Source organism: Salvelinus namaycush, chromosome 21, assembly GCF_016432855.1.
Source record: "Salvelinus namaycush isolate Seneca chromosome 21, SaNama_1.0, whole genome shotgun sequence".
Taxonomy (NCBI): domain Eukaryota; kingdom Metazoa; phylum Chordata; class Actinopteri; order Salmoniformes; family Salmonidae; genus Salvelinus; species Salvelinus namaycush.
The window spans coordinates 26,422,778-26,446,420 of NC_052327.1; the positions used below are offsets into that span (position 1 = coordinate 26,422,778).

The 23,643-nt window shown below is 42.9% G+C and overlaps 1 protein-coding gene across 1 annotated transcript in view; it reads left to right on the plus strand.

Annotated features, from left to right (window-relative positions):
* LOC120066252 (enhancer of mRNA-decapping protein 4-like) overlaps nt 1-23,643 on the plus strand; it is a 45,244-nt gene that overhangs the window by 12,401 nt on the left and 9,200 nt on the right. The window contains exons 3-19 of the mRNA XM_039017500.1: nt 64-175; nt 5,288-5,387; nt 11,039-11,225; nt 11,385-11,532; nt 13,184-13,288; nt 13,406-13,515; nt 13,640-13,747; nt 14,053-14,148; nt 14,248-14,347; nt 14,454-14,634; nt 14,764-14,830; nt 14,948-15,039; nt 15,161-15,342; nt 15,461-15,540; nt 15,654-15,738; nt 16,032-16,540; nt 16,628-16,729. Of these exons, the coding sequence (XP_038873428.1) occupies nt 64-175; nt 5,288-5,387; nt 11,039-11,225; nt 11,385-11,532; nt 13,184-13,288; nt 13,406-13,515; nt 13,640-13,747; nt 14,053-14,148; nt 14,248-14,347; nt 14,454-14,634; nt 14,764-14,830; nt 14,948-15,039; nt 15,161-15,342; nt 15,461-15,540; nt 15,654-15,738; nt 16,032-16,540; nt 16,628-16,729 (2,364 nt within the window). The remainder of the gene's footprint in view (nt 1-63; nt 176-5,287; nt 5,388-11,038; nt 11,226-11,384; nt 11,533-13,183; nt 13,289-13,405; nt 13,516-13,639; nt 13,748-14,052; nt 14,149-14,247; nt 14,348-14,453; nt 14,635-14,763; nt 14,831-14,947; nt 15,040-15,160; nt 15,343-15,460; nt 15,541-15,653; nt 15,739-16,031; nt 16,541-16,627; nt 16,730-23,643) is intronic.

Here is a 23,643-nt window from a genome sequence, read left to right on the forward strand (position 1 = left end):
TCTAGATCTCTTTAGGAGATCAAGTGTCCAGTTTGTTAACATTGTATTTGGTTTCTTCACCAGCTGCCTCTCTGGGGATGATGGCTCCACTTGCATTCCCATCACATCCAACAATGTTGAAATTGTGGCCAGTCGAGACTCAAGCATTGACAGTAAGGCACGTGGCAGCAACAAGGTAAGACTTTGAGGATTAAAGGCCCAGTGCAGTCAATTTTATTTTCTAGTGTTTTGTATCATATTTGTACAATAGCTGATATAACGGAACAGTGTAAAAGTGTTATTTCCTGATAGAGAACGACCGATTATGGATTTTGTTCCCTGTGTTTTCACTAAGCGCCGGCCGTTGGCCAAATAGCCAGTTATACTCATTTCCAGCTGGCCACTTTTTTTCCCGAAGTCAATAACTCTTTTAAAATATGTGTGCCTGCCTAGTGCATCCTGAGTGCCATATATACACACTGAATACAGCTTTGTTAAGTTTGGCCGAGGCCTCCCACATTCCACTGAAAAGGCAGAGCGCGAAATTCAAAATATATTTTTTTAGAAATATTTAACTTTCACACATTAACAAGTCCAATACAGCAAATGAAAGATACACATCTTGTGAATCCAGTCAACATGTCCGATTTTTTAAATGTTTTACAGCGAAAACAGCACGTATATTTATGTTAGCTCACCACCAAATACAAAGAAGGACAGACATTTTTCACAGCACAGGTAGCATGCACAAAGCCAACCTAACTAACCAAGAACCAACCAAACTAACCAAGAAACAACTTCATCAGATGACAGTCTTATAACATGTTACACAATAAATCTATGTTTTGTTCGAAAAATGTGCATATTTGAGGTATAAATCAGTTTTACATTGCAGCTACCATCACAGCTACCGTCAAAAATAGGACCGAAGCAGCCAGAGTAAATATAGAGACCAACGTGGAATACCTAAATACTCATCATAAAACATTTCTGAAAAATGCATCGTGTACAGAAATGAAAGACAAGCATCTTGTGAATCCAGCCAATATTTCAGATTTTTTAAGTGTTTTACAGCGAAAACACAATATAGCATTATATTAGCTTACTACAATAGCCTACACACAACCGCATTCATTCATCAAGGCACGTTAGCGATAGCAATAGGCACGTTAGCGTTAGCGAATAAACCAGCAAAAGATATCAATTTTCACTAACCTTCATAAACCTTCCTCAGATGACAGTCCTATAACATCAGGTTATACATACACTTATGTTTTGTTCGAAAATGTGCATATTTAGAGCTGAAATCAGTGGTTATCCATTTGCTAATGTAGCTTCTTTTTCCCAGAATGTGCGGATATTTCTATTAGACTCTCACCTATTCTGACCAAATAGCTATTCATAAACATTACAAAAAAATACATGTTGTATAGGAAATGATAGTAACACTAGTTCTTAATGCAATCGCAGTGTTAGAATTCTAAAAATATATTCATTATGACATAAGGCTTATGTTATAGCAAGAGAGTGGCCAAAACCGGGGCGCAAAACTACTAGTATACAGTTCGACAGATATATGAAATAGCATCACAAAATGGGTCCTACTTTTGGTGATCTTCCATCAGAATGTTGGACAAGGGGTCCTTTGTCCAGAACAGTCGTTGTTTGGATTTGGAACATCGTTTTTCCCTCTTGAATTAGCCAGCACACTGGCCAAGTGGCGCGAAGCTCTCCATTCTGAACAAAGGCACACAACGCAACACGCCTAACGTCCCGAAAAATTTTCAATAATCTATTAAAACTACATTGAAAAAACATACTTTACGATGATATTGTGACATGTATCAAATAAAATCAAAGCCGGAGAAAGTATTCGCCTATAACGACGGCTTTTCAAAAGGCAATTCCAGGTCCATCTGCGCGCTCTCCAGAAAAAAAAAAATGGATGACTCGTCGTGCCAAGATGATTTATTCCACCTCAGACCAAGATAAACACTTCCTTTCTTCTCTCACGTCCTCTTGACATCGAGGGGAAGGTGTATGACGTGCATGTATACTCATACGTGTCATGCCCATTTATAGGCAGGCCCTTGAACAGAGCATAATTTTCAGACTTTCCACTTCCTGGTCAGAAAGTGTGCTGCCAAATGAGTTCTGTTTTACTCACAGACAAAATTCAAACTTTTAGAAACTAGAGAGTGTTTTCTATCCAATAGTAATAATAATATGCATATTGTACGAGCAAGAATAGAGTACGAGGCCGTTTAAATTGGACACGTTTTTCGCCCAAAGTGTAAATAGCGCCCCCTATCCTCATCAGGTTAATGTCATGGTTTCACAATTATTATACTAAAAACCGTGTTTCTACCCCAAACTGTTCAAAAGATATGTTCCATTTTACTGGGTTTTTTTCCGCAGGAAACATTTGATTAGTGCAGCGATGTGCACATGGTTGTACACCCAAAGGTAACAAATGCGATTAGCGGGAAAACACTTGTAAAAAGCGCACTGCACATGCAAGTGTCATCATATGACAAAGATGGAAATAGTCATTCGAATTTTAGGAGGGGATATCTAAAGATTCAACAACTAGCATGGGTTGCAAATATGACTAGGATTGTGCCTTTGGCTGCTGGACAACTAAAGAAAGTTGATTTGAAAACCAATAGAACAGTAGAGAAATGCAGGTTTCAATGGCATATGAGGAAGTGTTTTTATTTTTTATCATTCCCTCTGCATATAGTACCAGTCAAAAGTTTGGGGACTCCAACTCATTCAAGGGGTTTTCTTTATTTGTGCTATTTTCTAAATGGAAGAATAATAGTGAAGACATTCACTATGAAATAACACATATGGATTCATGTAGTAACCAAAAAAGTGTTAAAGAAATCAAAATATATTTTAGATTCTTCAAAGTAGCCACCCTTTGCCTTGATTGCTTTGCACACTCTTGACATTCTCTCAACCAGCTTCACCTGGAATGCTTTTCCAGTCTTGAAGGTGTTCCCACATATCCTGAGCACATGTTGGCTACTTTTCCTTCACTCTGCGGTCCAACTCCTCCTAAACCATCTCAATTGGGTTGAGGTCAGGTGATTATGGGGGCCAGGTCATCTGATGCAGCATTCCATCACGCTCCTCCTTGGTCAAATATCCCCTACATAGCCTGGAGGTGTGTTGGGTCATAATCCTGTTGAAAAACAAATGATAGTCCCACTAAGCGCAAACCAGATGGGGTGGCATATTGATGCAGAATGCTGTGGTAGCCATGCTGGTTAAGTGTGCCTTGAATTCTAAATAAATCACAGACAGTGTCACCAGTAAAGCACCATCACACTTCCTCCTCCATGCTTCACGGTGGGAACCATACATGCGGCGATCATCTGTTCATCTACCCAGGAGATGCTAAATGTGTTTGTTAGTTAACGGTCAATTACTTTGAGACCGGCAGTTATTTGCTTGACAATCACCGGCTGGCAATTTCATGACCTCAACAGCCCTAACCACGGCAAAAAAAGAAAGCAGGGACAAGTACTGATTTAATAAATAAATAAAATAAATCAGGAAAATGTGGCAGCTAGTGTGTCAATCAAATTTATTTATAAAACCCTTCTTACATCAGCTGATGTCACAAAGTGCTGTACAGAAACCCAGCTTAAAACCCCAAACAGCAAGCAATGCAGGTGTAGAAGCACGGTGGCTAGGAAAAACTACCTAGAGAGGCCGGAGCCTAGGATGAAACCTAGAGGAACCAGGCTATAAGGGGTGGCCAGTCCTCTTCTGGCTGTGCTGGGTGGGGATTATAACAGAACACGGCCAAGATGTTCAAATGTTCATAGATGACCAGCAGGGTCAAATAATAATAATAATAATAATAATAATCACAGTGGTTGTCGAGGGTGCAACAAGTCAGCACCTCAGGAGTAAATGTCAGTTGGCTTTTCATGGCCGATACGCACGCAAGCAACCGGTATCTTTTTTTGTAAAGTACTGTAGCTGTATAGGGACTTTGGCGAACAGTAAATCATTGAATGCTTTCAATATGTCTATATGCCTTGTGGCATTATTCAAGTCTGCTTAAACTTGACTATATGCAGCATGAGTGGGTAGCTAACAAGATCCATTCCAGCCAGAGGTTCCTCTCCGGCTTGCAACAGTATGACACGAGGCTAGTGCTCTTGCCCTTTATCTGTCTTCTCAATGAAAACTAGTTAGAATTATCAAACATATATTTTATGGAAAAGAGATGTGTGTTTCTGAAAAATGCATCATGCTGCCTTGTTGACAACATGACCGAGCGGCATAGATTACTGTTCGACAGTGGTGTAAAAATACTTTAAAGTACTACTCAAGTAGTTTTTGGGGGCTAATCTGTACTTTTCCTTGACTATTTATATATTTTTTTACTTCACTACCTTCCTAAAGAAAATAATCTTCTTTTTACTCCATACATTTTCCCTGACACGAAAATGTACTCGTTACATTTTGAATGCTTAGCAGGGCAGGAAAATGGTCCAATTCATGCACTTATCAAGAGAACGTCTCTTCTGCCTCTGATCTGGCAGACTCACTAAACACGAATGCTTTGTTTGTAAATTATGTCGTTAGTGTTGGAGTGTGCCCCTGGCTATACATAAATAAATAAAAACAAGCAAATGGTGCCGTTTAATTTAAGGAATTTTAAATATTTAATACTTGTACTTTTGATACTTACGTATATTTAAAACCAAATACTTTTACACTTTAATAGAATCCCGTCTGTTAATAGTTCCAAACCGCTCTGCCAATAATAGCTAGTTTTCAGGTTGCATACCCCGCACCACATTCCTAACTGTGGGTTAATGCACTTAGACCACTCCCATACAGTCCTAGCAAAATTCTTGCTTGATACATTTTTTTTGTTAAACTATTTTTGTTGCTTTTTTTACCATTTGAAGAAAAAAAATGTATGGGTAACGATTACAGTACATTTCTTAAATGTTACAGAGTAATGACTTAATATTGAGATCAAAACAGCTGCACTGGGCCCTCAACTGTCCTTGAGAACATGAAAAAGGTCACCGGGGTGATTACACCAACGTTGTCAGACAAACAATGTAAAGACAATTATTTTAGGCAAGGGTGGTTGTCTCAAGTGTAGATATCTCTAGATAGCTAAGCAATATATTACCGAGCACTGTTTTGAGCTTACTACCATTGTTTGAATATCTGTCCTCATGTTAACACAATATACAATGTTCTTGACTTAGTGCTGCTCTGTTGTAAGTATATGGGTCCTTTAATTTAGACTCTTTCCTGTTCCATGCAGGTAAAAATCCAGCCTGTCGCCAAGTACGACTGGGAGCACAAGTATTACTACGGCAACCTCATTGCAGTCTCTAACGCATACCTGGCATATGCCATCCGAGGTGAGTTTGGAACGGTGGCTGGTGGAAGTTTTAAATGTTTAGGAAAGGAATAGTAAAATATGGAATGGTCTCAAACACCTGGTTTCCATGTACTCCATTTCATTCATTATTATGAGCCATCCTCCCCTCACCAGCCTCTGGTGTGGAACCATGCATTACCATCCCTTGTTGCTTGCCGTAATGACCATCCGATCATTACGGCTATATACACATATACAGTTGAAGTCGGAAGTTTAAATACACCTTAGCCACAATAAGTTGGGTGAATTTTGGCCCATTCCTCCTGACAGAGATTCTGTAACTGAGTCAGGTTTGTAGGCCTCCTTGCTCGCACACGCTTTTTCAGTTCTGCCCACAAATTTTCTATAGGATTGACGTCAGGGCTTTGTGATGGCCACTCCATTACCTTGACTTTGTTGTCCTTAAGCCAATTTGCCACAACTTTGGAAGTATGCTTGGGGTCATTGTCCATTTGGAAGACGCATTTGAGACCAAGCTTTAAGTTCCTGACTGATGTCTTGAGATGTTGCTTCAATATATCTACATAATTTTCCATCCTCATGATGCCATCTACTTTCTGATGTGCACCAGTCCCTCCTGCAGCAAAGCACCCCCAGAACATGATGCTGCCACCCCTGTGCATCACGGTTGGGATGGTGTTCTTCGGCTTGCAAACCTCCCCCTTTTTCCTCCAAACATAACGATGTTCAATATGGCCAAACAGTTCTATTTTTGTTTCATCAGACCAGAGGACATTTCTCCAAAAAGTAAGATCTTTGTTCCCATGTGCAGTTGCTAACCGTAGTCTGGCTTTTTTATGGTGGTTTTGGAGCAGTGGCTTCTTCCTTGCTGAGCGGCCTTTCGGGATATGTCGATATAGGACTTGTTTTACTGTGGATATAGATACTTTTGTACCGGTTTCCTCCAGCATCTTCACAAGGTCCTTTGCTGTTGTTCTGGGATTGATTTGCACTTTTCGCACCAAAGTACGTTCATCTCTAGGAGAGAGAACGCGTCTCCTTTCTGAGCGGTATGACGGCTGCGTGGTTCCATGGTGTTTATACTTGCGTACTATTGTTTGTACAGATGAACGTGGTGCCTTCAGGCGTTTGGAAATTGCTCCCAAGGATGAACCAGACTTGTGGAGGTCTCCCATTTTATTTTTTATTTTTTCTGGGGTCTTGGCTGATTTTCTTTTGATTTTCTCATGATGTCAAGCGAAGAGGCACTGCGTTTTAAGGTAGGCCTTGAAATACATCCACAGGTACACCTCCAATTGACTCGAATTATGTCAATTAGCCTATCAGAAGCTTCTAAAGCCATGACATTTTCTGGAATTTTCCAAGCTGTTTAAAGGCACAGTCAACTTAGTGTATGTAAACTTCAGACCCACTGGAATTGTGATACAGTGAAATAATCTGTCTGTAAACAATTGTTGTAAAAATTACTTGTGTCATTCACAAAGTATGTGTATATATATATATATATACACTGCTCAAAAAAATAAAGGGAACACTTAAACAACACAATGTAACTCCAAGTCAATCACACTTCTGTGAAATCAAACTGTCCACTTAGGAAGCAACACTGATTGACAATACATTTCACATGCTGTTGTGCAAATGGAATAGACAACAGGTGGAAATTATAGGTAATTAGCAAGACACCGCCAATAAAGGAGTGGTTCTGCAGGTGGTGACCACAGACCACTTCTCAGTTCCTATGCTTCCTGGGTGATGTTTTGGTCACTTTTGAATGCTGGCGGTGCTTTCACTCTAGTGGTAGCATGAGACGGAGTCTACAACCCACACAAGTGGCTCAGGTAGTGCAGCTCATCCAGGATGGCACATCAATGCGAGCTGTGGCAAGAAGGTTTGCTGTGTCTGTCAGCGTAGTGTCCAGAGCATGGAGGCGCTACCAGGAGACAGGCCAGTACATCAGACGTGGAGGAGGGCAACAACCCAGCAGCAGGACCGCTACCTCTGCCTTTGTGCAAGGAGGCACAGGAGGAGCACTGCCAGAGCCCTGCAAAATGACCTCCAGCAGGCCACAAATGTGCATGTGTCTGCTCAAACGGTCAGAAACAGACTCCATGAGGGTGGTATGAGGGCCCGACGTCCACAGGTGGGGGTTGTGCTTACAGCCCAACACCGTGCAGGACGTTTGGCATTTGCCAGAGAACACCAAGATTGGCAAATTCGCCACTGGCGCCCTGTGCTCTTCACAGATGAAAGCAGGTTCACACTGAGCACATGTGACAGACGTGACAGAGTCTGGAGATGCCGTGGAGAACATTCTGCTGCCTGCAACATCCTCCAGCATGACCGGTTTGGCGGTGGGTCAGTCATGGTGTGGGGTGGCATTTCTTTGTGGGGCCGCACAGCCCTCCATGTGCTCGCCAGAGGTAGCTTCACTGCCATTAGGTACCGAGATGAGATCCTCAGACCCCTTGTGAGACCATATGCTGGTGCGGTTGGCCCTGGGTTCCTCCTAATGCAAGACAATGCTAGACCTCATGTGGCTAGAGTGTGTCAGCAGTTCCTGCAAGAGGAAGACATTGATGCTATGGACTGGCCCGCCCGTTCCCCAGACCTGAATCCAATTGAGCACATCTGGGACATCATGTCTCGCTCCATCCACCAACGCCACGTTGCACCACAGACTGTCCAGGAGTTGGCGGATGCTTTAGTCCAGGTCTGGGAGGAGATCCCTCAGGAGACCATCCGCCACCTCATCAGGAGCATGCCCAGGCGTTGTAGGGAGGTCATACAGGCACGTGGAGGCCACACACACTACTGAGCCTCATTTTGACTTGTTTTAAGGACATTACATCAAAGTTGGATCAGCCTGTAGTGTGGTTTTCAAAATCCAGACCTCCATGGGTTGATAAATTTGATTTCCATTGATAATTTTTGTGTGATTTTGTTGTCAGCACATTCAACTATGTAAAGAAAAAAGTATTTAATAAGAATATTTCATTCATTCAGATCTAGGATGTGTTCCCTTTATTTTTTTGAGCAGTGTATATATATTACACACATATGCATTAATATGCATTCAGTGCCTTAGACCGCTGCGCCATTCGTTGGGCACCAAGCTTCAACATTGTAAACTGAAATCACTGCCACTGAAACATTTTGCTTATGATGATATAGTGCACTCTCGCCTACTATAATAACTCCACACCTACAAACCACCCCAAAATAGGTCACTATAACTAACACAGCCTATGAAAACCCTATTACCACAGGTAGCCTAGTTGTTAGAGCATTGGGCCAGTAACCAAAATGTTGCTGGATCGAATCCCTGTGCTGACAAGGTAAAATCTGTCTTTCTGCCCCAGAGCAAGGCACTGTTCCCCGAGCGCTGAAGACGTCGATGTTGATTATGGCAGCCTCCCCTCACCTCTGATTCAGAGGGGTTGGGTTAAATGCGGAAGACATTTCAGTTGAGTGCATTCAGTTGTACAACCAACTAGGTATCTTCCTTTCCTTACTACCATTACTACTCCCGTCACTACCACTATTAAGATTAGCTGGCAAACCACATTTACTTCAGTAAATGTCCTTTTTTAATTTACAATAGATGGCAATATCACAAATTGCCTACATAATAAGCCTATACAGTTTTATTTAAAATGGATAGCATAATCACAGGAATGGTTTCAGATCAAACTTAACATTCAGACGAAAGGCAGCGAGGGTCTTTAAACTAAAGATCTGTGGCCTTTCATTTTAACAATGGGGGAAATTCCAGCGGGAGCAGAAAATATTTTTGTCATCTCTGATTGTTCTGGCAATTCTTACATAGGAGTGTTTAACATACTTTTCACATTTGTATCACAAACCATTTTTGCGAAGATCATGATGAAACTGGCGATTTTAGGCCTTTTTTGACCTATACATGCCGCCTGTGAACTGTACATGATACAGACATCTTGGTGTCGTTATACTCCTAGGTGTGCTCTAACATGGAGTATGTCTAGATTCTGAAATAAAATTGTTCACATACCATTTATTCAACTTACTTGTGATTTTCTCAGAACTACACTTTTTGATTTTGTTCAATTTGACTTTGTTTGGAACAGTATACGCTACAAGTACATCAGATTTCCAGTGGGCTCTCTGCTAATTCTGAAGTTATGATACATTTTATGGGCACCACCAACAAACAGTGTATGGGAAAATAGATTCAAAGGGAACTCCCTCTGCTGGTGATTTACTGAATGTGCAGTCCTAAAGGAGGGCTCTGATTGGTTAATGATATGTCAATTTCTATGTATAAAATGAGTCCAGAAATCCAAATACAGTGCATTCGGAAAGGTTTCAGACCCCTTGACTTTTTCCACATTTTGTTACGTTACAGCCTTATTCTAAAATAGATTTTTTTAATTTAAAAAACATCAATCTACACACAGTAGTCCATAGTGACAGAGCAAAAACAGGTTTTTAGAAATGTTTTCAAATGTATAAAAATTCTAAAACAGGAATACCTTATTTACATAAGTATTCCAACCCTTTGCTATGAGACTCGAAATTGAGCTCAGGTGTGTCCTGTTTCCATTGATCATCCTTGAGATGTTTCTACAACTTGATTGGAGTCCACCTGTGGTAAATTCAATTGATTGGACATGATTTGGAAAGGGGCACACCTATCTATATAAGGTCCCACAGTTGACAGTGCATGTCAGAGCAAAGACCAAGCCATGAGGTCAAAGGAATTGCCTGTAGAGCTCCAAGAAAGGATTGTGTTGAGGTGTAAATCAATGACTTTTATTTAATCAATTTTAGAATAAGGCTGTAACGTAACAAAGTGGGAAAAGTCAAGGGGTCTGAATACTTAACGAATGCACTTACAATTAATTATATTATTCAAATAGTAAAATCATTTTAAATGCCCGTTCCTGCCGAAAACACACATTACCAAGACTGTCATCGGATCTGAAAATGTGCTTGTGAACGATTCCCTTTTTATTTGTTCCAAGCATTTTGAGTAGCGCGTAGTGAGAATGGAATAATGATTATTCTTGTGAGACTGTCCTTTTAAAGAGATCACGTCTCAATTTGTTTAGAATTTCCTTGATGTCAGCATTGATCTGACCATTTTGTACCCCTTTCATTGGATTTTCTTTGCATTTCATGTTCTGGAAATACACGTTGCTTACTCTGACCGTACGTACCCATTCAGATTTGTATTCCTTGGAAACCACAAACACCTTTTTTTAGATTTATTTTTGTTGTTTTCTGTCAGCCCCAAAAATTGCACTTTAGAAACCTGCTCTTGGTGTTGCAAAGGTTAAAGGAAGGTCTATTTGTTTGATTAACAGTGGATAAAAAACGTATTTGCTTTTGGCTGTGTGACTGCCAAGACCCCTGTGTTCTATCTCTTTGGCTGGAATCTTGATCTCCCTCTGCCTGTCATCAAATCACTTAACTTTATAGTGATGACAGAATTACAAACGACTGGAGGGTATTGAGAAATCGGTGGTAAAACATACACTGAACCAATATTGTGTTTTACCCAAGTACTGCACTATGCCTTGGACCCTTGGCATTCAACTCTGCTTTAGCTATCCATGTAAAACCAAAAGGTATGGATTGATTCTGAATGTGGCAGAAGTTGGCAAACTCATGTTTTGTACTTGTGTGCAGGAGCAAACAACCAGGCCATGATCCGTGTGTTGAGCTTGGGCTCGGCAGAGCGCACCCTGTTGAAGGGCTTCACTGGTGCAGTCACAGACCTGGCCTTCGCACACCTGGACTCCACCCTGCTGGGATGTGTTGACGAGGCCGGTAACCTGGTCATCTGGCAGCTCACCTGCCATAGCAGCAAGATCCAGTATCCTCCTTATTCTACACAATAATAGCTCTTCCCTTGGTTCTTTCCTACTGTTTCATGTAACAATATACATTTACCTGGTTTTAAAAGCACATTGTATATGATAGTGTGACGTGTGTACAGCTGTGTGTTATGCACCTTAACCCACATGCTTCCCAGGGATCAAGTCATTGTCCACGTCCGGAGGCCTGAGGACACACCTCTGAACTCCAATAGGAGGTTGATCTGGTGTCCCTTCATCCTAGAGGACAATGAAGAGAACCCTGAGGATGCCAGCCAGACCCTGGCCTTACTGCATGAAGACAGAGTATGTACAGTGCCTTCAGAAAGTATTCACACCCATTGACTTTTTCCACATTTTGTTGTTACAGCCTGAATTTAAAAAGGATTAAATGGAAATGTCACTGGCCCACACACAATACCCCATAATGTTATTGGACTTATGTTTTTTTTTATTTTTGTTATACACAATAAGAAAATATATAGAAGCTGAAATGTCTTTCGTCAATAAGTATTCAGCACTTTTGTTATGGCAAGCCTAAATAAGTTCAGCAGTAAAAATGTGCTTAAGTCACATAAGTTGCATGCAGTAATAGTGTTTAACATGATTTTTGAATGACTGTCTCATCTCTGTACCCCACACATACAATTATCTGTAAGGTCCCTCAGTCAAGCAGTGAATTTCGAACACAGATTCAACCACAAAGACCAGGGAGGTTTTCCAATGCCTCGCAAAGAAGGGCACCTATTGTTACATGGGTAATAAAATGGAATGTCCATTTGAACATGGTGAAGTTATTAATTACACTTTGAATGGTGTATAAATACACCGTCACTATAAAGATACAAGCGTCCTTCTCCTGCCCGGAGAGGAAGGAAACCCCTCAGGGATTTCATCATGAGGCCAATGGTGACTTTAAAACAGTTGCAGAGTTTAATGGCTGTGATAGGAGAAACATGAGGATGGATAAACAACAGTGCAGTTACTCTACAATACTAACCTAATTGACAGAGTGAAAAGAAGGAAGCCTGTACAGAATAGCAAATATTCTAAAACATGCATCCTGTTTGCAACAAGGCACTAAAGTACTGCAAAAAATGTGGAAAAGAAATTAACTTTGTCCTGAATACAAAGCGTTATGTTTGGGGCAAATCCAATACAACACATTACGGAGTACCACTCTCCGTATTTTCAAGCATATAGTGGTTGCTGCATCATGTTATGGTTGTGCTTGTAATTGTTAAGGTCTGGGGAGTTTTTCAGGTAAAAGAAACGGAATAGAGCTACACACTGGCAAAATCCTAGACGAAAACCTGGTTCAGTCTACTTTCCACCAGACTTTGGGAGAGAATCACCTTTCAGCAGGACAATAACCTAAAACACAAGGCCAAATGTACACTGAAGTTGCTTACCTAGAAGACAGTGAATGTTCCTGATTGGCCGAGTTACAGTTTTGACTAAAATCTGCTTGAAAATCTATGGCAAGACCTGAAAATGGTTGCCTAGCAATGATCAACAACCAATTTTGAGGTAGAATTTTGAAAAAAATTATGGGCAAATGTTGCACAATCTAGGTGTGCAAAGCTCTTTGTCTTACCCAGAAAGACGTTCAGCTGTAATCGCTGCCAAAGGTGATTTTAACATGTATTGACTCGGGGTTGAATACTTATCTAATCAAGCTATATTAGTGTCTTATTTTGTTTTACAAATGGTCAAAATGTTCTTCCAATTTGACAGAGTATTTTGTGTAGGTCATTGACAAAAAATGTAAACTATAACCATTTTAATCCAACTTTGTAACAACAAAATTTGAAAAAAGTACTTCCTGAAGGCACAGAAAACACCACACACCCTGCTTACACATAACCGGACTATTTACAAATGCCGCCGCCTCCTCCATTTGTACTATTTTCTTTACTCCCTACCTTCAGCTGATTGTCCTGTCTTTTCTCCCCAGGCTGAAGTGTGGGATCTGGAGATCCTCCGCAGCAACAATAGCACCTGGCCAGTAGATGCCACTGACCTGAAGGACGGAGTTATAACCATAAAAGGACATACAGATGTAGGGCATTTAAATAATTTAGTAATCACATGGTCTGTTTCCAGTATGGAAAGCACTTATTTACAGGCTGATTTTTAGTGTAGAAATTGAGTTTGGGGTGTTTCTGTTTTTCTCCAGCGTATCAGTGAAGGTGCCCTGTCTCCGGATGGCACAGTCTTGGCCACAGCCAGTCATGATGGATATGTAAAGTTCTGGCAAATCTACATTGAAGGACAGGACCAGCCAAGGTAGACCTTTTTACTCACTTACAAAATTTTATACTATTCAATTATATTCTTGAACATTCCAGCTGTTTCTTGCCATTACTTTCCATCTGTTTCTCTATGGTTACTTTGACTTTCCTTTGTGAAGTCCTCTCCCCGGCTTCTTCCACAGATGTCTACACGAGTGGCAGCCCCACAACGGGAACCCCCTTTCCTGCCTGCTGTTCTGTGACAACCACAAGAAACAGGACCCAGAGTAAGTAACTACTGTTCCCTACTGCTGCTTTACTCTTTATCTTAACAGGCGTTGGGAGGATTTAGGGTATGAGACTTTGTTCTGGGTGGGGAGGGGGTTGTATTTATTACTGATTTTAAAATGTAGTCTGATTTAAAAAAATAATAATAATAAAAAAAAAAATACATGTTCATTTTGAGTTCCACAGGGTTAGGTAGACACATGTGTAGGTGCCATCTTTTTCAGCATTACCCATTGCAATCATTCATTTTCTCTTAAGCGCCCATGAGAGATTAATATATGTTCTTCCCCTTTTGCCTTTCTAGTGTTCCATTCTGGCGCTTTCTGATTACTGGAGCTGATCAGAACCAGGAGTTGAAGATGTGGTGCACAGTGTCATGGACCTGCCTGCAGACCATCAGGTCTGACTGTTTTACCTGTGTGTTTCGCTGTGTTTTCATGCTTGCAAGTTGTCTGTTACTGGACCCGTTTCAACAAGAGCCTATGTACATGTCCTCTAGGTTCTCTCCAGACCCGTTCAACTCCTCAGTCCTGCCCTGTCTGAAGGCCAGTCTGGACCTGTCTGCAGAATGCCTCATCCTCAGTGACGTACAGAGAAAGGTCAGAATAACTTTATGTTCTGCTGTGTCACTGTGATCTATCAACTGTAATCCTGTTGGATATTAGTATAAAGAGTAATTGATCCTGGTTTTTGTTGTCCCTCTAGGTGTTGTATGTGATGGAGTTGTTGCAGGACCAGGAAAAAGGCAGAGCCAGCTTCACAGCCGTGTCAGAGTTCCTGCTCACACACCCTGTGCTTAGCTTCGGTGTTCAGGATGTCAGCCACAGCCGCCTGTGCCACACGGAGGTCCTCCCACCAGACGAGGAGAGCGAGAGTATGACTGCAGGTGGGCTTCACCTGTTATACCAGTTACCACGATTACCTGATCTAACGATGGGCTGGTCTAACTCTGAATTATCATGGGTCAAATTTTTGCTTATATTTTATTAAGACTTGTTCTTCCCTTTATCTCTAGATGGCAACCAGGGACCAATGGAATCCAAAGCTGGGATCCAAATCAAGCTATATTGTGTTCACACAAAGTGAGTGTCCTCATTCAGGGTCATTATTACCATATTTACTAAGAGGTCTGCATTTAAATTATGTAGTATCCCATTTCATACACCCATATGGGTGTTGATGTATTCTTCTGCCCACAGGTCCCTTCAAGATGTGCAGATCTGGTTCCAGCCAAACCTTGGCTCTGGCTCATCCTTGTTCCTGCCTCACTCGAACTCAAATAATGGCTTTGGTGAGTTAGGAAAACTGTTAGACTTCATAAACCAAAACGATCCTCTTCGCATTTTAAGTGAGATTTTAGAAATGTTATCCCAATTTTTCATGGATAAAAATCCATCTTTGTACTTTCCTAGGTTTTTCAGATCACTTGACAGACATGAGTGTGGAAGTTTTGAGCTCTGATAAGGAGTCTGGATGCGGCTCCGAAAATGATCTCTGCAAGATTCCCGCTCTTGCTGACTTCCTGTCCCCCTCCGGCACTGCTGCTATGCCCAAGCTCATGACCCCTGACGCCTTCATGACCCCCAGTGCTTCGGTATGTCCTGTTCCAAATTCTCTCTATTCTATCAAAATTACAGTGAATATCCAAGGATGGAAGATTACTCCTGCATCTTGATCCTGCTTTTCATTTTGTTTCTGCCCTTCTCCCCCAGGTCCCAGCCTCCCCAGGCAGCAGTGCCAGCAGCCTGACCATAGTGACAGCCATGAGCAGCAACTCTGACAGTGGCGCCAGGTAGGTCTACTCGAAGAGTGCATAAGAGGGGAGGAATTCATAATTGACTAGAATGAGCAGGCAAAACGATTGTGGTTTGACGTCCCTGACTCCAGTGATGGTAATGTCTGCAGGGGAGGAGAGGAGCTGACCCAGAGCCCTAAGATGTCTGTGGAGAGCAACTCCATCCTCATCTCAGGCTTAGGGGACAACATGCCGGTAGGCCATACATGCACGCGCAAACACATACACACTTACAGCATGATGCCGTCATTACACACAGTTAGAAAGCAGGATGTGTGCCACACAATTGTAAAGTCTGAGGGGCTAAAGTAACGTGTTCATGTCAACTTACAAGACCTTTCGTCCCTCTCCATCGTATGTGACATTATCCTTACTCCTTGTTCCATTTTGGTCTTCCCGGCTGTCTCATAAAGATGTACCATCTTCCACAAGAGACCACTCCTCATACGCTCATGTTCCCCCTCACCTACCCCCTCCGCCCTCTACAGGGGCTTCCCTCTCCAAACCCGCCCCTCTCGCTGGACCCGCAGGTCATTGAGCCTATGCTGATTCAGCAGGCCTCTCCTACCCGGGCCCGCTCTCCCGACGTCATCTCATCTGCCTCCACGGCCATGTCTCAGGACATTCCTGAGATCGCCTCTGAGACGCTGCAGCGAGGCCTAGGAGGGGTGTCTGGAGCTGAATCTCGAGAAACTCTCCCAGCCCTCCACACAGACAGCATGGCTTCTGCAGCCTCAGCTCTTCACCTCCTCTCTCCACGAAACCGGAACAGCTCTGACCATGGCCACCTGCCCCTGGAGCTGGGTGCTGTAGTGGAGGCTGAACAGAGGCTCAGTAACACCCCCTCACTACTGGAGAACGCCCTGTCACAGGAGAATGCTGCTGCAGCCGCCGCTGCCTCCTGCTCAGACAACAATGTGAGCCACCCGTGGCCTGCAGCTCCTGACATCACACGGGAAACACGCAACAGCCTGCGAGACAATGGCCTGGGAGACTGGTAAGGTCACACACACTGACATAAGCACAATGCCTTTACCTATGCAAGAAACCCCAGAGCATACACGGGTCTCTTTGTTTCTCTTAGCTCGAGGGAGGAAATTAAGGACAGACACATGTCCTCTCCATACCACAGACGCACCTACCACTTAACCCAGAATGACAGTCAGGACGCCAGTGCAGAACAGAGGTAAGATAGACATCTGTGGAACTCCCCTTCAGTTCTCAATTACCCTGGAAGGCTGCGGTATTTGCGGTGTTTTTTGGAGGTCAGTGCTTGATTTGAAGTTTGCTTGTAAAGGTAAACTTGATTCTGATTTAAAGCTGCTATACATATGATGTTTTTGCATTGTAATTTCAGAAAATGTCCATAATATTTGGCGCTAATAGTGCAATGATGGTGTTTCGCAGTATTACTTACCCACCAGTGTTGTGATTGGCTGTGATATTCGACTATTGATTTTGCCTGCCGGAGCGGCATCTGTTGTCAAACTGGGAAAGCTGTTCTGACTGTGGATGTGTTATCTAGTGGAAATCACAAGTTTCTTGGTTGCTAAAATTCAAACTGTTTGCTCAATTTCAGTTTATGTGAGAGAACTAGCACTGAATAGCATAGGGAGTCATTTTACCATCTAAATCCCTGTGAAAAATGTTTTCAATAAAACCTAAAATATTGTTCTTACTGCTGTTTTGAAGTAGGGCTGTCCCCGGCTAAAAAAAATCTTGGTCAACCAAGATTCGTCTGTACTTTTGACCAATCGTTTCATATAGACACATCCAACAGTGCATTTGGAAAGTATTCAGACCCCTTGACTTTTACAACATTTTGTTAAGTTACAGCTTAATTCAAAAATGTATTTTTTATTTTTTTATTTTTTTATTTTTAATAAATCTCATCAATCTACACACACTACCCCATCATGACAAAGCCTAAACAGAGGTACCTTGAGTCTTCCTGGGTATGACGCTACAAGCTTGGCACACCTGTATTTGGAGAGTTTTTTCCCCCATTATTCTCTGCAGATCCTCAAGTTGTCTGGTTGGATGGGGAGTCTCTGCAGAGCTATTTTCAGTTCTCTACAGACGTGTTTGATCAGGTTCAAGTCCGTGCTCTGGCTGGGCCACTCAAGGACATTCAGAGACTTTTCCCGAAGCCACTCCTGCATTGTCTTGGCTGTGTGCTTAGGGTCATTGTCCTGTTAGAAGGTTAACCTCTCTTGGGTAGGGGGCAGTATTTTCACCCCCAGATGAAAAGCTTGCCCAAAGTAAACTGCCTGTTACTCAGGCCCAGAAGCTAGGATATGCATATAATTGGTAGATTTGGATAGAAAACACTCTAAAGTTTCCAAAACTGTTAAAATAATGTGAGTATAACAGAACTGATGTGGCAGGTGAAAACCTGAGAAAAATCCATCCAGGAAGTGGAATTATTTTCATGTGGCTGTTTTTCAACTCAATGCCTATAGAGAATCCAATAGGTTAGGAATCAGATTGCAGTTCCTATGGCTTCCACTAATGTCAACAGTCTTTAGACATGGTTTCAGGCTTTTAATTTGAAAAACGACGAGTAAAAAGCCATTTTGGTCAGAGGACAGAGGAAGTATGCAGACCTGATTAAGCGCGTCATTTGTTATTTTTACTTTCTATTGAAAACGGTATTGTCCGGTGAAATATTATTGATTATAAAGACAATAAACAACCTGAGGATTATTTATAAACATCTTTTGACATGTTTCGACGAACTTTACCGGTACTTTTAGTATGTATTCGTCTGCCTGTTGTGACTGCCTTGGAGCCATTGGATTACTGAACAAAACGCGCCAACAAAACTGAGTTTTTGGGACATAGAGGGACTTTATTCAACAAAACAAACATTTACTGTGTAACTGAGTATTGTGAGTGCAACCATATGAAGATCATCAAAGGTAAGTGATTTAATTTTATCGCTATTTTTTACTTTAGTGTCTCCTCTACTTGGCTGGTAAATGTTTGTATGCTTTTTTACACGGGGCGCTGTCCTCAGATAATCGCATGGTATGCTTTCGCCGTAAAGCCTTTTTGAAATCTAACACAGAGGCTGGATTAACAAGAAGTTCATCTTTAAGCCGATGTATAACACTTGTATATTTTATGAATGCTTATTATTTGTATTTCTGTATTTTGAATTTGGCGCTCTGCAATTTTACCGGATGTTGGCCAGGTGGAACGTTAGCATCCCACATACCCTAGAGAGGTTAACCCTCGCCCCAGTCTGAGGTCCGGAGCCCTCTGGAGCATGGTTTTGAGGATGTCTCTGTTCTTTGCTCCGTTCATCTTTCCCTCGATCCTGACTAGTCTCCCAGTCCCTGCTGCTGAAAAACAACCCCACAGCATGCTGTACCGTAGGGATGGTGCCAGATTTCCTCCAGATGTGACGCTTGGCATTCAGGGCGAAGAGTTCAACCTTGGTTTCAACAGACAACGGAATCTTGTTTCTCAAGGTCTGAGTCCTTAAGGTGCCTTTTGGCAAACTCCAAGCGGGCTGTCATGTGCTTTTTACTGAGGAGTGGCTTCCATCATGAGGAGTGGCCACTCTACCATAAAGGCCTGATTGGTGGAGTGCTGCAGAGATGGTTGTCCTTCTGGAAGGTTCTCCCATCTACACAGAGGGACTCTGGAGCTCTGTCAGAGTGACCATCGGGTTCTTGGTCACCTCCCTGACCAAGGCCCTTCTCCCCCGATTGCTCAGTTTGGCCGGGTGACCAGCTCTAGGAAGAGTATTGATGATTCCAAACTTATTCCATTTAAGAATGATGGAGGCCACTGTGTTCTTGGGAACCTTCAATGCTGAAGAAATTGTTTGGTACCCTTCCCCAGATCTGTGCCTTGATACAATCCTGTCTCAGAGCTCTACGGACAATTAATTCGACCTCATGGCTTGGTTTCTGCTCTGACATGCACTGTCAACTGTGGGACCTTTATATAGACGGGTGTGCCTTTCCAAATTATGTCCAATCAATTGATTTTACCACAGGTGGACTCCAAGTTGTAGAAACATCTCAAAGATGATCAATGGTAACCGGATGCACCGGAGATGAATTTTGGGGTTCAACATGGCGCCGACAGAGATGGTCGCTTCGCGTTCTTAGGAAACTATGCAGTATTTGGATTTTTTTATGTATTATTTCTTACACTGTTACCCCAGGAAATCTTAAGTCTTATTGCATACAGCCGGGAAGAACTATTGGATATAAGAGCAACGTCAACTTACCAACATTACGACCAGGAATACAACTTTCCCGAAGCGGATCCTGTGTTTGGACCACCACCGAGGACAATGGATCAGATCCCAGTAGGCAACCCAAAACAACGGTGCTGCACAAGGGGCAGACGGAGCGGTCTTCTGGTCAGGATCTGCAGACGGTCACATCGCTCACTGCTCCCGAGTATACTACTCGCCAATGTCCAGTCTCTTGACAATAAGGTAGACGAAATTCGAGCAAGGTTTGCCTTCCAGAGAGACAGCAACAAACATCTCTCTGGTAAGAAGAAGGGCGGAGGTCTTATGATTTACGAGTCGTGGTGTGATCATAACAACATACAGGAACTCAAGTCCTTTTGTTCACCTGACCTAGAATTCCTTACAATCAAATGCCAACCGCATTATCTACCAAGAGAATTCTCTTCAATTACAATCACAGCCGTGTATGTCCCCCCCCCCCAGCAGACACCTCGACGGCCCTGAAAGAACTTCATTGGACTCTATGTAAACTGGAAACCACATATCCTGAGGCTGCATTTATTGTAGCTGGGGTTTTTAACAAAGCTAATCTGAGAACAAGGCTCCCTAAATTTTATCCGCTTATCGAATGCGCGACGCAGGCTGGCAGCATTCTGGATCATTGCTACTCTAACTTCTGCGACGCATACAAAGTCCTCCCTCGCCCTCCTTTCGGCAAATCTGACCACGGCTCCATTTTATTGCTCCCAGCCTATAGACAGAAACTAAAACAGGAAACGCCCGTGCTCAGGTCTGTTCAAAGCTGGTCTAACCAATCTGACCCCACGCTTCAAGATTTCTTCTATCACGTGGACTGGGATATGTTCCGGATAGCCTTAGACAACAACATTGATGTATATGCTAATTTTGTGAGCCAGTTTATTAGCAAGTGCATCGGTGTTGTTCCATCCGCAAGGCAATCAAACAAGCTAAGCGTCAGTATGGAGACAAAGTAAAGTCGCAATTCAATGGCTCAGACACGAGACGTATGTGGCAGGGTCTACAGTCAATCACGGATTCCAAATAGAAAACCCGCCCCGTCGCGGACATCGTCTTGCTCCCAGTCAAACTAAACAATTTCTTTTCTCACTTTGAGGACAATACAGTGCCACTGACACGGCCTGCTACCAAAACCTGCGGGCTCTCCTTCACCGCAGCCAACGTAAGTAAAACATTTAAACGTGTTAACCCTCGGAAGGCTGCCGGCCCAGACGGCACCCCTAGCCCTGTCCTCAGAGCATGCGCAGACCAGCTGGCTGGTGTGTTTACGGACATATTCAATCAATCCCTATCCCAGTCTGCTGTTCCCACATGCTTCAAGATGTCTACCATTGTTCCTGTACCCAAGAAAGCAAAGGTAACTGAGCTAAACGACTATCGTCCCGTAGCACTCACTTCCGTCATCACGAAGTGCTTTGAGAGACTAGTCAAGGATCACATCGCCGACACCCTAGACCCACTTCAATTTGCTTACCGCCCCAATAGGTCTGCAGACGACGCAACCACACTGCACACTGCCCTAACCCATCTGGACAAGAGGAATACCTATATAAGAATGCTGTTCATCGACTACAGCTCAGCATTTAACACCATAGTACCCTCAACTCATCATTTAGCTCGAGACCCAGGGTCTCAACCCCGCTCTGTGCAACTGGGTCCTGGACTTCTTGACGGGCTGCCCCTAGGTGGTGAGGGTAGGAAACATCTCCATCCCGCTGCTCCTCAACACTGGGGCCACACAAGGGTGCGTTCTCAGCCCTCTACTGTACTCCCTGTTCACCCATGACTGCGTGGCAATGCACGCCTCCAACTCAATCATCAAGTTTGCAGACGACACAACAGTAGTGGGCATGATTACCAACAACGACGAGACTGCCTACAGGGAGGAGGTGAGGGCCCTTGGAGTCTGGGGTCAGGAAAATAACCTCACACTCAATGTAAAAAAACAAACAAAGGAGATGGTGTACTTCAGGAAACAGCAGAGGGAGCACCCCCCTATCCACATCGAGTCAGTAGTGAAGGTGGAAAGTTTTAAGTTCCTTGGCGTACACATCACGGACAAACTGAAATGGTCGTCCCACACAGACCGTGTGGTGAAGAAGGTGCAACAGCGCCTCTTCAACCTCTGGAGGCTGGAGAAATTTGGCTTGTCACCAAAAACACTCACAAACCTTTACAGATGCACAATCGAGAGCATCCTGTTGGGCTGGCACGACAACTGCTCCGCCCGCAACCGTAAGGCTCTCCAGAGGGTAGTGAGGTCTGCACAACGCATCACCGGGGGCAAACTACCTGCCCTCCAGGACACCTACACCACCCGATGTCACAGGAAAGCCAAAAAGATCATCAAGGACAATAACCACCCGAGCCACTGCCTGTTCACCCCGTTATCATCCAGAAGGCGAGGTCAGTACAGGTGCATCAAAGCTGGGACCCGAGAGACGATGTAAAATTGGATGTAATAAATGGATCACTAGTCACTTTAAGCAATGCCTCTTTATATAATGTTTACATACCCTACATTACTCATCTCATATGTATATACTGTACTCTGTACCATCTACTGCATCTTGCCTATGCCGCACGGCCATCGCTCATCAATGTATTTATATGTACATATTCTTTTTCATTCCTTTACACTTGTGTTTAAGGTAGTTGTTGTTAAATTGTTAGCTTGCTTGTTAGCTATTACTGCACGGTCAGAACTAGAAGCACAAGCATTTCGCTACACTCGCATTAACATCTGCTAACCATGTGTATGTGACAAATAACATTTGATTCTCATAGCAAATGGTCTGAATACTTATGTAATTAAGGTATTTCTATTGTTTTTAGGGTTAAAACCTCTTCTGGATAGGACCCTTAATCTCAATTTCTGCCTAAAATGACATACCCAAATAACTACCTGTTACTCAGGACCTGAAGCAAGGATATGCATATTCTTGATACTATTTGAAAGGAAATACTTTGAAGTTTGTGGAGATGTGAAATCAATGTAGGAGAATATAACACCACAGATCTGGTAAAATTTAAAAATATATATGAATATGTTTTTTGATGTGTTGTCTTTGAAATGCAAAAGAAAGGCCATACATTGAGAGAGGAAGCTGGGGGTAATTTAGATGTTGTCCACAACAGGGCAACCGTGTGTGAGCTACATAATATTTAGTATGAAGTCTCCCAGGTGTCCCTCACGAGTTTGCACAAATGTGGCTGAATTGGTTAATTGATACATAACTATAGAGAGCATACAGAAATTCTATGGTAATTAAAAATGTAAGTTTACACACAAAGATGAAGGGGCTGTACTTTCCAGTCACATCCAGTTGAGATCCTGGCTGCCTTTTTAGGTTGAAATGTTGGTGGGAGTGGCTCCACATCATCCTATAGCACAGTGTTCCAACAGTCCTCTCCCTCTGTTAGTTCCCGCTGGTGCATTGGCCCTCCTCCGCTTCTGGGCTGGCCTCTTCACACCTCTAGATGGCCGGGCGGGGGTGGGTGTGGAGTCAGAGACAGCAGCAGGGGTAACCATTTCCTACATTTGTATGAGTGGGGGATGGGGGACTTGAATGTGGTCTCTTTGGAGTTGGCTCCCAGAGGTCATCTCAACCACTATTGAGGATTTTTTTATTTATTTTTTTCATCGGTATCGGCCCGATGTCTGTCTAGTTTAATGCCGATGTGCAAAACCGATTTCAAAGCTGATGTGCATACCTATATAATGTAGGTACATGACATAAATTTTGATCTAACACCGCTTTCCTAACCTAGCCCACAATGTCTGCTGTGTGGACCGAGCAGTCAACAAGTCTAGCAGTCATTTAAAAGAGTAAGAACTTCAGCGA